This window comes from Condylura cristata, unplaced genomic scaffold (assembly GCF_000260355.1).
Source record: "Condylura cristata isolate star-nosed mole 26May11 unplaced genomic scaffold, ConCri1.0 scaffold00024, whole genome shotgun sequence".
Taxonomy (NCBI): domain Eukaryota; kingdom Metazoa; phylum Chordata; class Mammalia; order Eulipotyphla; family Talpidae; genus Condylura; species Condylura cristata.
Genome location: NW_004567125.1, coordinates 9,435,267 through 9,448,338, shown reverse-complemented (window position 1 = coordinate 9,448,338; position 13,072 = coordinate 9,435,267). Strand labels below are relative to the sequence as shown.

General features: G+C 58.4%; 1 protein-coding gene across 1 annotated transcript; it reads right to left on the bottom strand.

Moving 5' to 3' along the window:
• Positions 1–2,138: 2,138 nt before the first annotated feature.
• Positions 2,139–10,653, bottom strand: CASQ1 (calsequestrin 1 (fast-twitch, skeletal muscle)). The gene is made up of 11 exons (XM_004688376.2): positions 10,097–10,653; positions 8,607–8,691; positions 7,789–7,889; positions 7,469–7,580; positions 6,967–7,040; positions 6,500–6,630; positions 5,161–5,206; positions 4,760–4,814; positions 4,487–4,587; positions 3,768–3,842; positions 2,139–2,719 (listed from the first exon to the last, which is right to left on the bottom strand). Exons 1-11 carry the CDS (start codon positions 10,355–10,357, stop codon positions 2,585–2,587), a joined length of 1,176 nt encoding a protein of 391 aa, XP_004688433.1. The 5' UTR covers positions 10,358–10,653; the 3' UTR covers positions 2,139–2,584.
• Between the last annotated feature and the right edge of the window lie 2,419 nt (positions 10,654–13,072).

The following is a 13,072-nucleotide window of genomic DNA, read 5'->3' as shown; positions in this document are numbered from 1 at the left end:
TTTATTTTCTTGGGGAGAAAAGTACATCAGTGAGCTCAGCATGCAAATATAGACAACGTGCAAAACCGCACTGCCGTGTCTGCAGCTGCGCCCCTCTGTCCAGGCCTGGCAGGGTGCTCTCACTTCCCCTCCTCCCCAGGGACTTTCCTCCCTAGATTCTCAGACAGAATGAAAGAGGGAAGGAAGGATTGGGGAAGCATCTGTTTCTCCCCCGGGGCCTTGTCTGGTCTCCAGCGGAGTCTGGCCCTGGGAAGAGGGCTGAGCCTCACTAGTGCCTGTCCACCTCTGGTATGCCTGGCTTCGTCCGTCACCTCCTTTCCAGCCTGGCAGAAACTCCCCAGGAAGCCTGGGTGAGTTGATTTTCCTTGGGTGTACACTGCCCTGGCAGAGGCACCTGCTGCTTTGGCTTCACAGCCCCCCTCTCTGCTCTTCATCCTCTTCCCTTGTGCCGGGCCAAGGCCCCTTTGGTACTAGCACTCATTTGCCTTTGCTCTGGGTGGTCGGTAAGAAAATTATTTTGCTCACCCATTTCTGAGATTCTCAGGTCTTCCAGAGGCAATCAGTGTGGGCCTCGGACTTGCCTGGCCAGGTTATGCCTCAGAGCCCTGTCCTTGCCTTTTCCCTGGGATGCGAATACCTCTCCTCCAGGTGTTTCTCCAGGCACTAGCACCGATGATGCTAAAAGTGGGAGCTGCCGCTCAGATCAGGAACTTCCTCCACCTATGCGGGACAGCGCCCGTGCAGTGGGACTTGCCCAGGGTGTGCTGGCTTCGACTTCTATTAAAGAGTGTGCTGGGAGGAACACAGCTTTCTGCTCTCTGCATGCCGCCCTCCCTCCTAGAGAGAGCCTCTCCTGGTTTGTCTGGAGAAGGTGAAGACTTCCTCGCCTCAGGTCTCATTCCGCCATACTTCAAAATCCTCAGGGTCTCCCAGCAAGGTCCTTATCCCAGTTTATTCAGGTATATTCGGAGCCTGCTCCCCCCACTCCAACTCCAACTCTTGCATTTTTACCCCCACCTAGACCTGCTGCAGAGAATTTGATCCTTCCTGCTGGGAGCACCTTCAGGGGTCCAGCTGTGACTCCAGTCATTTAAATGTCTCTTATCCTTTCCATGATGCCAGTGCTGTCCCAGTGTCACTGTGTTTTCTAATGGTCTCTGACAGTAAGAGTTGGGCAGCCTCCCTCTGCACCTCCATCACCTCCCCTCCCTTCCTCGCCCTGCCTTTTCCAGCTGAATTAAATTCAAACCAGCCTGCAACCTGGTGGGGCCTGCTCCTTTCCTGGAGCCAAACTGGCAGGGAAACTGAGACCTTTTGTCCCTCTGATCTGTTCTGTACCCCAAATGTGACTCATCCTGCCTGTGTTTTTGATGTTTTCACCAACTAGAATATCCCTTCCCCCATCCGGATAGCCACCCCTACTCCCTTCTCACACATCACCTCCGGCTCTTAATATAAGGCCTAGAAAACGCCCCCTTCCGTGTGAGACCATCAAAGCTCACATTCACCTGAATGCATTTTGTTCATTTGTTTCTCCCTTTAAGACACCTGTTAGGGACTTTTATGTGTGCCCAGTCCCAGGGACACAGAGAAAAGGCTGGGTTCCTGCCTTCATGGGCGCAGCCTGGGGGAGCCACGTTGGGAATGTAGACATCATTGAAGGGATCAAAGTGACACGGAAGGCAGGGGTGTGTGGAACAGCAGAGCCTGAAGAGGGAGCTGTGGGAGGCCTGGGAGGTTCCCAGAAGAAGTGCTCTTGGGGCCTCTCCTGAAGTCCACGTGCAAGAGCTGCAAGGGCACTCATCACCTCCTTACCTTTTGCTTTGTGTTTTCCTTCAAGCATTTAGTGTGCTTGCCTTGACTTTCCAGGGAGGCTAATCAGCCCGATAGCAGGGACAGTCCCAGCACTGCCTGTCCTCCTTGAGCATGCTGGCGCTGCTGGACAAACACCATGTGTTCAGAAAAGGCTTGTTGACTGGCAGCAGATAAATAATCCAGGCTTCTCCAGCATATGTGGCCGTGGGAGCCCGACCCCTCCTCTTGTGGTCCTGAGCAAGTGCGAATATCTAGACCCCATCCTTGCTGCTCCCTCCCGCCCTGGGGCAGACCTCCTCCGCAGACACTTGCTCACGCTGCCCCAGATCCTTTATTGAAGCCTCTCTTTTGACCCAAATACATTAATGAGAGATTGCCAAGACACAGACCCAAACATAGGGCCTCCCTCCCTCCAGGTAGGGCAGTCAGAAGGATGGGAGTCGAGGGGCAGTAGGGTTTGCCACAGGTGGAGGGAATCCAAGTGAAATGGGTCCACAGATAAGGCAAGAGGAAAAGCACCAGAAAGAACAAGGGGCGTGATAGGCACGAAATCACAGGTGCGGGGCGTGGGGAATAGGAAACAGCTGCTGGGAGGTGGCCGGACCGATGTGATGGAAGGGGTGTCTTCCCTCAACAGCTGGAGGATCTAGGGGGATCCCACAGGTCCCTGTGGCAGACAACAAGCCAGGGACCCCAGAGAAACTGAAGACAGGGTGGGAAGCAAGGGGGTGAGAGGATGGCAGGTGGCTCTGGAGACGCCCTGTGGCAGCTAGTCGTCGTCATCGTCGTCGTCGTCATCCTCTGTGTTGATCTCGCCTTCCAGGACGTCCTCCAGCCAGTCCTCCAGCTCATCGGCTGAAGGCAGGTCCTCCTCATCGTCCATCTCCATCCATATGCTGTCCGCCTGGGACACGGCAGCATAGGACAGAAGTGAGCCGTTGCCACCGGTGCATCCTCCCGCATCCCCTATCTTCCTGTCCTACTTCTGCCAGCAGTCGGGGAATGGCCCAGGGGAAGGTCAGGTTGGAATAGTGATAGCAGGAGAAAAAGCCACTGAACAGGCAAATGGGCCTTCCTCCTCTATCCTCTTCCTCCGTGCCTGCAGGAGCAGCTTCCTAGCAGACCTCCCTGTCCCTCAGCAAACCACTGTGGCTCCTGTGGCCTGGACAGACAAGTCAGGGCCCCTCTGTCTGGGCTTTCAGGGCCCCCGCCTCCAGCACAGTCTGCAGACATCTGGAGACTCGGGCCATAACAAACAAGTTGCCTATTCCCAAGCCCATATTCATTTCCCTGCTTTTGACAGTGTGCACCAACTTTTCCATCAATTTGGAGGTGATTTCTCACCATGTTCACCTGCGGAATTCCGTGCGGTGTCCACGTTAACCTGCCCCTCCTTGGAACCGCACTCTGCCCTCCAGCAGAAATCACTTTGACTTCTGCGCCTTGTGAACATTTTATTTGTATTTCTATTATCGAGTCTATCAGATCAGGCCCTATAGTTAATGGAATTCCTGTCTCCCCAGTTAACACTGAGAATTATATGAAAGCAGAGACTATGACTTACTCAGTCTAACTCAACAAACACCTCTGAAGCACCTGCTGTGCTGATCTCTACCCTCAGAAAATGTGATCGAGAACAAGGCAGACAGACATGCTACGTGGAGTCATTAAGAGTCGTGTCCTCAGTGCCAGTGGACTGTCGGGGTGCCAGGGAGGGAATGATTCCAAATAGGAGACCAGGAGGGACTTCGTGGACATGAGGTTTAAGCTGGGCTTTGGAGGGTGAGCAGCATTCCAGCAGATGGAGGCTGGGGTTTGGGGTGAAACTCTTCCCCCACCTCAGCCCTTGGATGGGACAGGTCCAGGCCCCCTGGGAAGGGCATGGAGCAGTGGAGAGCTGGACGTGCTGGGAGCAGAGTTAGGGTCAGCAGGGACGAGGGGAGGACACTCACATCGGTGACATTGACGACTCCTATTTGGGGGGCTGACAGGTCGATGTCGAACGTTTTCTCCCAATATGGAACCAGCTGCAGAGAGACCACAGAGCAGCTCAGTGGCATGCAGGCGTGCACTGGGGGTCAGCCAGGAGCGAGGTGACAGTCCAGCTGCAGGGCTCAGCGCTTGGGGGTTGCACAGTAGTTAACGAGCCAACATCCCAAAGGGAAAGGAAAGGGAGGGGGCTCAACTGGGGACGCTGCCTCTCCTCTCCGAGGAGACCAGGTAGGAACCCCCTCTTCTGAGGGCGTCTGCTACTGAGGGCCTGTGACTTGGGGCAAGTCTTCTCCTGGCCCCGCTTTCGCTCTCTCACCCAAGCAGTTAGAGTGGGCAGTGGTCGCTTGCATTTCGTGTTTATTCTGTGTTGGGATGCAGCAAGGAAAAAAGCCATTTCCCAGACACTGAATGTCTAGTTGTGTGCACCCACATTCAGGCTAGTAGGCCCGCCCACCTGCGTCCCCAAACTCTGGATTTCTCTAGAAGGGGCACCAGAGCTCCCTGTGCCCTTAATGTGCGTGTGTGCGCCATGCAATTCAGGTGGCACCTTGCTCCTCCGTCTCGGTGTGCCCTTTCTGCCCACAGTGCCCTGCCAGTAGAGACCCCAAAGCCAGCTCCCCCTTGGTAAGCCAGGCCCCTCCCTGCGCGCAGGGACAGCAGTGCCGGGCGAGCCTCTCACCAGAGGGAAGTCATCAGGGTCGATCCAGAGGATGCTCAGGTCAGGGTTGTCGGTGTTGTCCTGGGCCACGGCCTTGAGGGTCTCTAAGAACTCGTAGCCGTCTAAGAGGGGACACCATGGCAAGCGTGAGGAGAGGCCCAGAGGAGCCAGAACCCCCCTCCACAACCTGCATCTAGCCAGGAGCACCTGCAAACTCCCCCAAATCCCCACCAGTGTCTGGTGACACCCCCCTCCCCTCTCACCAGTGCTCCCCCATCCAGCTTCCCTGCTTACCAGGATCTGCTTCCTCGGCAAAGGCCACAATGTGGATTCCGTCCATGTCGTCCTCCTGTGGGGACAGGCCTCATGACATTCCGGGAGCAAGGGCCCCCCCAAACTGCCCCCAGTCTTCCTTGGCCCTCAAGTTTGTGAAATTGTTTCTGGGTCAAATGTATGACTTTGGGGTGACCTGTCTCCAAGTGGCACTGCCGCTTCAGTGTCCCCCCAGAGCTTCCACACCTCCTGTGCAAACCCTTTGGCTCCAGAGTTTGGGGCTCCTCCCTTGTCATCCTCATGGAAATGGGTGTGACACAGCCTCAACCTTTGTGGGGCAGTGTCTTTCCTCTGCAGCTTCTAGAACGTGAGTCTCAGCCACCCCTGCTGCCTGAGAACCCGGCGGGTCCAGGGACACTCACCCAGGTCTCATACATACTCTCAGGCTTCAGCTTCCTCAGGGTTGATCTAGAAGAGACAGAGAGTCACGACTCCGGGGCGAGAAGGTTGTGCACTTCTCCAGGGGGCTCCATCACAGAGGCCCCTTCGGGGTTGCATCCGGGACACAGGCCACTTGTAGCCCCAGGAAAAACCGCCTGGGGTCCAGGCACCTGACCCAGGCCACTGTGTGGCTGCAGCAGTGTGGCAGCGAGGGGGCAGCGGGCTGGAGAGCCGGACTGGGTGTGCACTCTCCATTCACTCACCCCCTCACCCTTTCGTTCTGAGCACAGCTGGGCATCAGTGCACTGAGGCCTGAGGCCTGCAGGGTCTGTGTAGGCACCTGGCCGGAACCCAGCCCCTGCCCACTGCATACTGCGCTCCCCCAAGAAAATGTCTTCAGACATTGCAACTACCCACCCCACCACTCCCTCCACTCTGTGGAGGACCACGGTGTGGGTGATGTGTGAGAGAGGGCAGGCCGGGTCCCAGGGGGACGGTTTGGACACTTACAACCCGCAGCCCCTCTTTGGCTGGTGTTGGGAGGATTCGCTGACGACAGACAGGAAAGCACCTGAGTTCTTGGCCAACCCCAGGCACCCAGGGCCAACATGTCAGTGACCCTCCATCTCGGCGGGGCCACCGGCCTGTGGGCAGTGTCTCAGGACACCGGTGGGTGAGCAAGCCCCAGCTGCTCCAGTGTCACTGCAGCCCAGCCGCTGCCACAGCCAGGGCTCTCCCCGCCCGGCCGCCCAGGAGCGAGCCCTTCACGGGCTGCCCGCCGCTCCCGGGGCTCCCACCTGTGTTCTTTTTTTTTTTAAATTTCTTTTATGCTTACAGAACTGGGGTACAGGCCAGAGTTGTGGTGGGTGAAAGGATTCACCAGAGACAGAGTGGGGAGCAGAACAGGCAGATCTACTGAAATACACTGCTGAGGGGAGCAGTGGGCGAGACAGGAGAGGTCTGCCGCGCCATGTGGGTCAGATCCCTGGCTGGGATCAAACTAGTGCTGCAGTGGCTTCATAGAGCTTCATAATGCTGTGGTTTAACCCGTTGCACCATCAGGGAAGGCCCTCCACCTGTGTTCTTGCCTTCTATGTGCTCTTACCTGTGCTCCCACCTCCTGAGGCCCCACCCCCCAGGGCCCCCAACTCCTGAGGCCCCCACCTCCTGGCCCCCCCATCTCCTGGGACCCCACCCACTCTGCTCCCACCTCCTGGGCACCCCCATCTCCTGGGACCCCCACCTTCTCTGCTCCCACCTCCTGGGCCCCCCACCTCCTGGGCCCCCTCCTCCTCTGCTCCCACCTCCTGGGGCCCCCACCTCCTGTGCTCCTCCACAAAGCTGACGATTTCCTCCTCGCTGTTGGGCTTGTCTGGGATGGTCACCGGCTCATCCATGAAGGCTTCATAGAAGTCAATTTCATTCATCTTCAGGGTCAACTTTTTTGCCACCTTGGTGGGTAGTGAGTGGAGGGGCAAGGGTTGTGGGGTTAACAGGGTCTGCTCTTTGCCACCCTGGGAAGCAGGGGTGGGGACAGGGATGGGGGTCACGGTAAGAAGCAGGGCTATGGGGCAGACACTGGGGCGGCACAGGCCCCTCGTCACTGCCCGTGACACTGCACAGATGTCTTAGCTGGGCTGGGCTGGGGTGGAATGGGAGGGTGTTAGATACTTAACTAGCAGCAGGGTGACCTGCGCAACTGGGTGGGGGGTGCTATGGTGGGGGCACACCCATGGACGCTGAGGAGGGGCTGGAGGAAGCTGAGGGAGAGGTGGGAAGCAGACAACCTTGCTGTCAAAGGTGGCGAAGAAGGGGATATAGGGATGGAACTCCTCTGCGGCGTCCTCGTAGGCTTTGTAATCTGTGGGGATGCAGAGTCAGTCTGGGGACCAGGGTCTGCAGAGAACCCTCCCCCTCTGTCCTTCCCTACCCAGTTCTTTTTTGGAAGATGGATTTGTTTTGAGACCCATTCTTCCACCCTATGAGGAGGTTACATTGTGGTAGGGGCACAGAACCCCAGGAGGGAAGGACAGAATGTGGGGAGTCTTGAATGGGGGTCGCAGAATGCTGGGGGGCCAGTTGGGGAGTATGCAATGTTGGAGGCCCCATAATAGGAGAGGGTGGGATGCTGAGGGCCTGTCTGGAGACCCCAGGTGCAGGGAGGTGGAGTCTTGAATAGGACTAGCTATGGGGGACGACCGAGTTCAAACAATGAGCCCCTGGATGAGAAGGGGCAGGAGGGGGGAAATGGGGTTCAGGGAGGAATATCACAGTAGGAGTGCCACCCACGCTCTGAGTCTTTGTTCTTGAAGTAACCGATGAGCTTGATCTCATCCTCGATGTTTTCGAAGGCCTGAAGCTCTCTTTCTCCCTCAATCAGCTCCACTGGGTCCTCCAGGACCTGGGGCGGGGCCAGGGGTTGAGCATCAGCCTGTGCTGGGGGCGGGGGTGTGGTGGGGTGGGGGGCGGCAGGGATGAGGCTGGCTGGGAAAGGGAAGAAGGGCTATTGATGGCACATGCACTCGCGTCCAAAGAGTGGGGGCGCGTGCTGGGAAGGTCTGGGTGGGCATGAAATCGCCACAAGCCGGCAGGGTCTGAGGGACGCTCACATCGAGCAGAAACTCCACGAGGGTGTCAGCAGCAAGCTCTCCGTCATACTCGATGACTTCATCTCCCTTAAAGATATAAATGCTGTCCTCTTCCGTTAGCCCTGCAGGGTGGGGAGCAGAGGTGAGCTGTGACCCCAGCTTCCCCTCAGGCCCAAGGGTGTGCAGCAGGAGCCGTCCCTCTCATGCACCTCCTCCCTCCTGGCCCCTGCCCCAGCCCCTGCTTTCTGTGCCTGGACCCTGCCCTTTGGCTAACCTGGCCCCAGGCCTCAATGGAGAGCCCTGGATCAGCTAGGGTGTCAGGGGAGGACGTGGGAGATACGGGCTCTAGAATGTTCTTCTCGTGCTCTGCCTGACACAGCTGACACTAGCTGAGACTAGCATTTGGATGTTCGGGTGTTCCTGTAGCCTCCTCTGAGGGCCAGTTTCCAGCGCAGCCCTGGGCTTGGCTATTCCTGACCGCTGACTTCATCCTGGCCCCTCCCCCACCGGGACTGCTTGCAGCCAGTGCTGCCCCCTGGAGGCCGTGGCTGTGGCAGTGGCGGAAGGGCAGTGGTGCCGAGGCCCCTCTGCCCCAGCCTTGTTTTTAGGCACCCCCACCTCTTTGTGGTTTTGGAGCCTGAATCTCTATGAGGAATGAAGGTGAGGCCAGGGCCCCAGGCTTAATCCTCCCTCTTTCAGTATTTTCTCCCTTCTTTCCTAGTAGGCACCGTGTGTCCCCAGCCTAGCCCAGCCTGCAAAGCTCAGTCCTCCAGGGAGGGGAGGTCTCCCCAGCACTCCTGCCACTGCTCCCCACCTCCCCCCACCCAGCCCTCCCTTACCCAGCTTCTTGGCTACAGCCGCATCCTTCTCAGAGTCCACGAGTCCAAAGCCAATACCCTTGTCTTCTAGGACTTGGGCCGCCAGCTGGAGAAAGCACCAGGGTTAAAACCTCCCCTCTGCGGTTCTTGGTAACCTGCTTCCACCTCATGCGTCTGTGCAGGTCCGTAGGATGCAGGGGACGGGAGTTGACCTTGACCCTTTGACCCTGTGTTGGGAGGCCTCTACTTTCCCTACAACCCATGCTTTTAATCATTCATTCAGTTTTAATCCCAGAACATTGTTCACCGGCAGGTGTGAATAATAATGAACATCAAGGCACTGTGTGTGAGATCCAGACTCTGCCTTCTGAGGGCTCAGGCCCTGCCCTGCTCTGTTCTGTTCAGGCCCAGTCCTGCACTCCACTGTGCCCCGTGGCTGTCCTCAGGGGGCGCGTAATATTACGGTCCCCGGGATCTAACAAGCGAAGCCCAGTGGCATGAATTTTGGAGGACAGGGAAGTGGTGGAGGCATTTCTGGGGAGTGGAGAACACCAGGGCCAGAGCTGGCCTCCCAGGGAGAGACAGGCTGACCGGGCCCTGCTCGTCCCCTGGCAGAACCTCCTTTGCTCCAGCCCAGCTTTTCCTGTGCGGTGTCACTGCCCCCAGCTGCGTTCACTGCCTTGCCTGCCCGGCACGGAAGGACGGACGGACAGATGGCTGGGTCTCAGGACAGGAAGGCTGGTGGCAGGTGGGTGGCCAAGGGTGCTGAGCACGCAGGATAAAAATACTCGGCTCACTAGTTGAGGGCAGGTTCCAGTTCCCGCAGATCCCCGGAACCTCCAAACTCGGAACAAGCTGGCCCATGTGTGCCCCCAGCAGGAGAAGGAGTGCCCAAGCCTGGACCAGGATGCTACTGGGGTGGGGGTGGCCATGTCTCCCAGTCACTCGGACAACCCCTCTCCTTGGGCCTGACGCAAGCTCAGGGCCGAGGGGTCTTCTCACAGGTGAAGGTGGGGAGGTGTCTAAAGCCTCCTTCAGCTACAGAACTTCCAGTCCGTGTATCAGCAGGATGCAGGGAGAGAGGTAGGGCCTGGGGCAGATGGGAGCTAGGTGGCCTCTGTTAGACATGCAGATAAGTGTGAATGTCAAATAAGTTTATGCAGTTTGGGCAAAGTGGTCCCTAATGTGTTTTGCTACAAAAGTAGGCCTGGGAGTGTGACACACTCCATCCTATTTCCCCTGAAGAACCTCCCTTTTCCTTCTCTGCCCACTCCAGACCTGAACACACCTATTACTGCGAGCCTCAGAGACCCCCTCTGCTGACCCCTCCTCCCTGAAATTGGGAAGCCCAGTGGCACTTGGGTTCCAGATCTTTCTCACGTAGTGAAGGCCACATGGTGCTGTGCCCTGTCATCCCATGGGATGGGTCCCGTGCTCTGCTCCTTGCCCCAGGCTTTCAGAAAGATCTGTCTGGGGGTTCAGCTAGCCTGCAGGCCTAACACCCCACTCACCTCCAGGATCAGCTCCTCCATCTCAAACTGTCTCTGGGAGGCCTTGTCATCCTCGGGCGGCTCGTGGTAGAGCAGTGCCAGCACCTCATACTTCTTGAAGATATTCTTGTAGTTCTTTGCGTTGACATTGACCACACGGTCCACACCATCGTACGCAGGGAAGTCCAGCCCTTCCTCCCCCTGCACCCCTGTCCGGGGTGTCCCCAGCACCAGCAGCATTAGCAGCACCAGCTGCAGCCCCGGCCTGGCCCTGGCCCGCATCCTGCCTGCGGCACACGTGGCGGGATCTCGGGTCTGGGTGGCTCTCCTGGTCCAGAGGGGTGGGCTGCAGCAGGGAGCCCCAGGGAGAGTCCCGAGGTCCGGAAGCCTGAGGTAGGGGTTCAAGTTGGGGGTGGGGTGGGGAACAGCCCAGAGCTGTGGTTGGAGGGCACTGCTGGGTCTTAGGGGAACTGCCTTTGACGGGGCCAAGAGGAAAAGGGTCAGGAGGAGGACTGGGGCGGGGACAGGGGTGGGGAGGGAACTGGAGCCTCAGACACTGGCACCCTTGGCCCCACCTGGCCCTGTCTAAATATGTCTCAGGGTTGGCAGGAGGGGACGGATAACCTTCTGAGGCCAGAGCAGCTCTGCCAGGCCCCAGGCCTCTCGACTCCCACACCTCTCACCCAGGATCCCAGAGGTGCCTTCCCCACCCCCGCCCCTGTGTCCAGGGCTGCTCAGCCCCTGTCCCCACACTGCCCAAGAACTCATCGCCATATTAAGAAAGGAAAAAGCCAGCGCTAAAAATAAGGCCAGATGAGTCGGAGGTAAGTGAAGCTGGGAGGGCGGGCTATGTGTTGAGGGAGCTGAGGGAGTCTCTTAGAGAGAAAGAAATAGGGCCAGAGAGGGGTGGCCGCTGTCGGGTTGGCTCGCGATTGGACAAAGAGGGCAAATGTGTGCTGACTCCCTGCCCCAGACCCAGCTGTCTCCCTCAGGTGCTGTCTGTCTCAGGTCCTGCGGAGGAGAGGGGCGAGGAAACCACAGTCAGGCCTCAGGCAGGGGCCCTGCAGTTCCCTCCAAGGGAGATGAGCTCATCCTCTGGGTGAAAGTCGGCCACATCCCAGAGGCACCTGGCACAGCTCCAGCCAGTCTCCTTTGCCCACTCGCCACTCCTGACCCAGGGTGTGGACAGGGCTGGACCTCGTCCACCTGCAGACATGCTGGCTCGGTTCTCTGCCCAGAGGCCACCGCCTCCTGCTCTTTGCTCTGACCCACTGGACAGTGAGGAGGGAGGAGACTTCTGCCGAGTGAGTCCTAGGCCGGTGGGTAGCGGCCGTTCATTTCCAGGACTTTGATAAGACCAAGAGGATCAGAAATAAACACCAGGGGAAGATACACTGACTGTGGAAACATGACCAAAGAGATGCACCCCGTGCCCCAAGCCAGGAGGTCCAGGAACTCTCCCTAGGGCCAGACAGTGGTCAGGGGGCTCGACCCCTTGGGAAGATGGATGGGTGAGCTTAGCTCTGGGTGCCCAGGAGAGGAAGGACCTCTCCATTGCCCTCCATGCTGGGCGCTTACCATGTGGACAGAGGGCCATCAGCAGCCCCCAACGCCCCCAGGGTCTGAATTTGGAGGCACTGTGCTTAATTTGCTCCTGGGTGGGGGCATGGGATTAAGTTACAGGAGTAACTTCCCATACTCCTGTGGGCGGAGCTCAGGCGAAGTCAGCCGTGGCGCCTCTCCAGCACGAGGCAGCCGCGCTGGGGACACTGTCCTGAGCAGGAGAGCTGGCTACTGGGGCTGAGGAGGCCGCGGAGCCCACCCTGGTCTCGGGGTGGTAGTGCTCACAGCCCAGGGCAGATGGGCAGGCCACCACAGTGAGCTGTGCCCTAATTTCTCACTTTTGGGGGACAGGGACTCTCTTGGGCAGACATCAGCACACTGGACTTAGTCCAGCGTGAATCTGACCATCTGTACCGAGAAGGTGAAGTGGGCAGCATGGCAGCTAGGCCGGCTCCATTTCCTTCTCCACTGCTGCAGCTGCCAGGGGTCCTGCCCACCCTGCACTCTGGTTCCTTCTATTGCCTCATCCCACCATCTCCCTCCGCCCCCCCACTCCCACCCCCCCATGAAGCTCTCTATTCTCTTCTTAGCTCCTTCGCTTGCTAGCTCTGGGCCTCTTCTTTGGGTCCTTGGGCTTAGCAAGCCTCAGGCACTGGGATCAAATGACCCTGAGTTGGGGCCTCTGTATTTTTAACCCACCAGCCACCCAAGGCTCCTGAGACTGAAACCCGAGGAGCCCCCCCTCCCCACCTCACTCTCACACACCCGGCCCCTCCATCCTCCAGGGTCTGGTTCAGCCTTGTCAGCAGTCGGGAAGGACCCCACTGAGGAAGCCCTGTCCCCAGGAGACCTCTGAGGGGGGGCTGGTGTGGGAGGAGTGGTTGGCTCTGCCTCGCAGTGGCCTTCCCTTAGCTGGCCAAGGCTGCTCCTTTTCCAGACCCTGCGCAGCCCTCCCTCAGCCTGAAGCCAGGCCAGCCAGCTGGTGAGGGGGACGGAGAAGCCAGAGGGTGGGCAGGAGAGAAGGGGACTCTCCCTCCATCAGACCAGGCTTCGGGAATGGCCTTTACCCTGGGCAGCCCACAGCAACGAGCGCACCTGGGGGCTGGCTCTTTGCCTAAGTTGAGGATTCGGAGATTCTACTACCTCCATCACTTCATGGCCACCCCAGAGAAAGTGGGTAGAGAGCTGAGATGACAGAGCCAAGGCGACCACCTTGCCTTCCCCAAAGGAGCACTGGGTCAGTATTCTATCCCATCACGTGGTCCCTCCTGGTCAGTCCCCTCTCTGGAGCGCAGACCGTGCTGGCAATGAAACAAGATCTCTCATAGCGCAAAGTTCTGGGGTCCTATAAACTCATCTGAGAAACTGAAGTGGTTGGGGGTGGAGTCCCCCTACCAGCATCAGAGGTGGGGGTCCCTCTACTCCTCTCTGCCC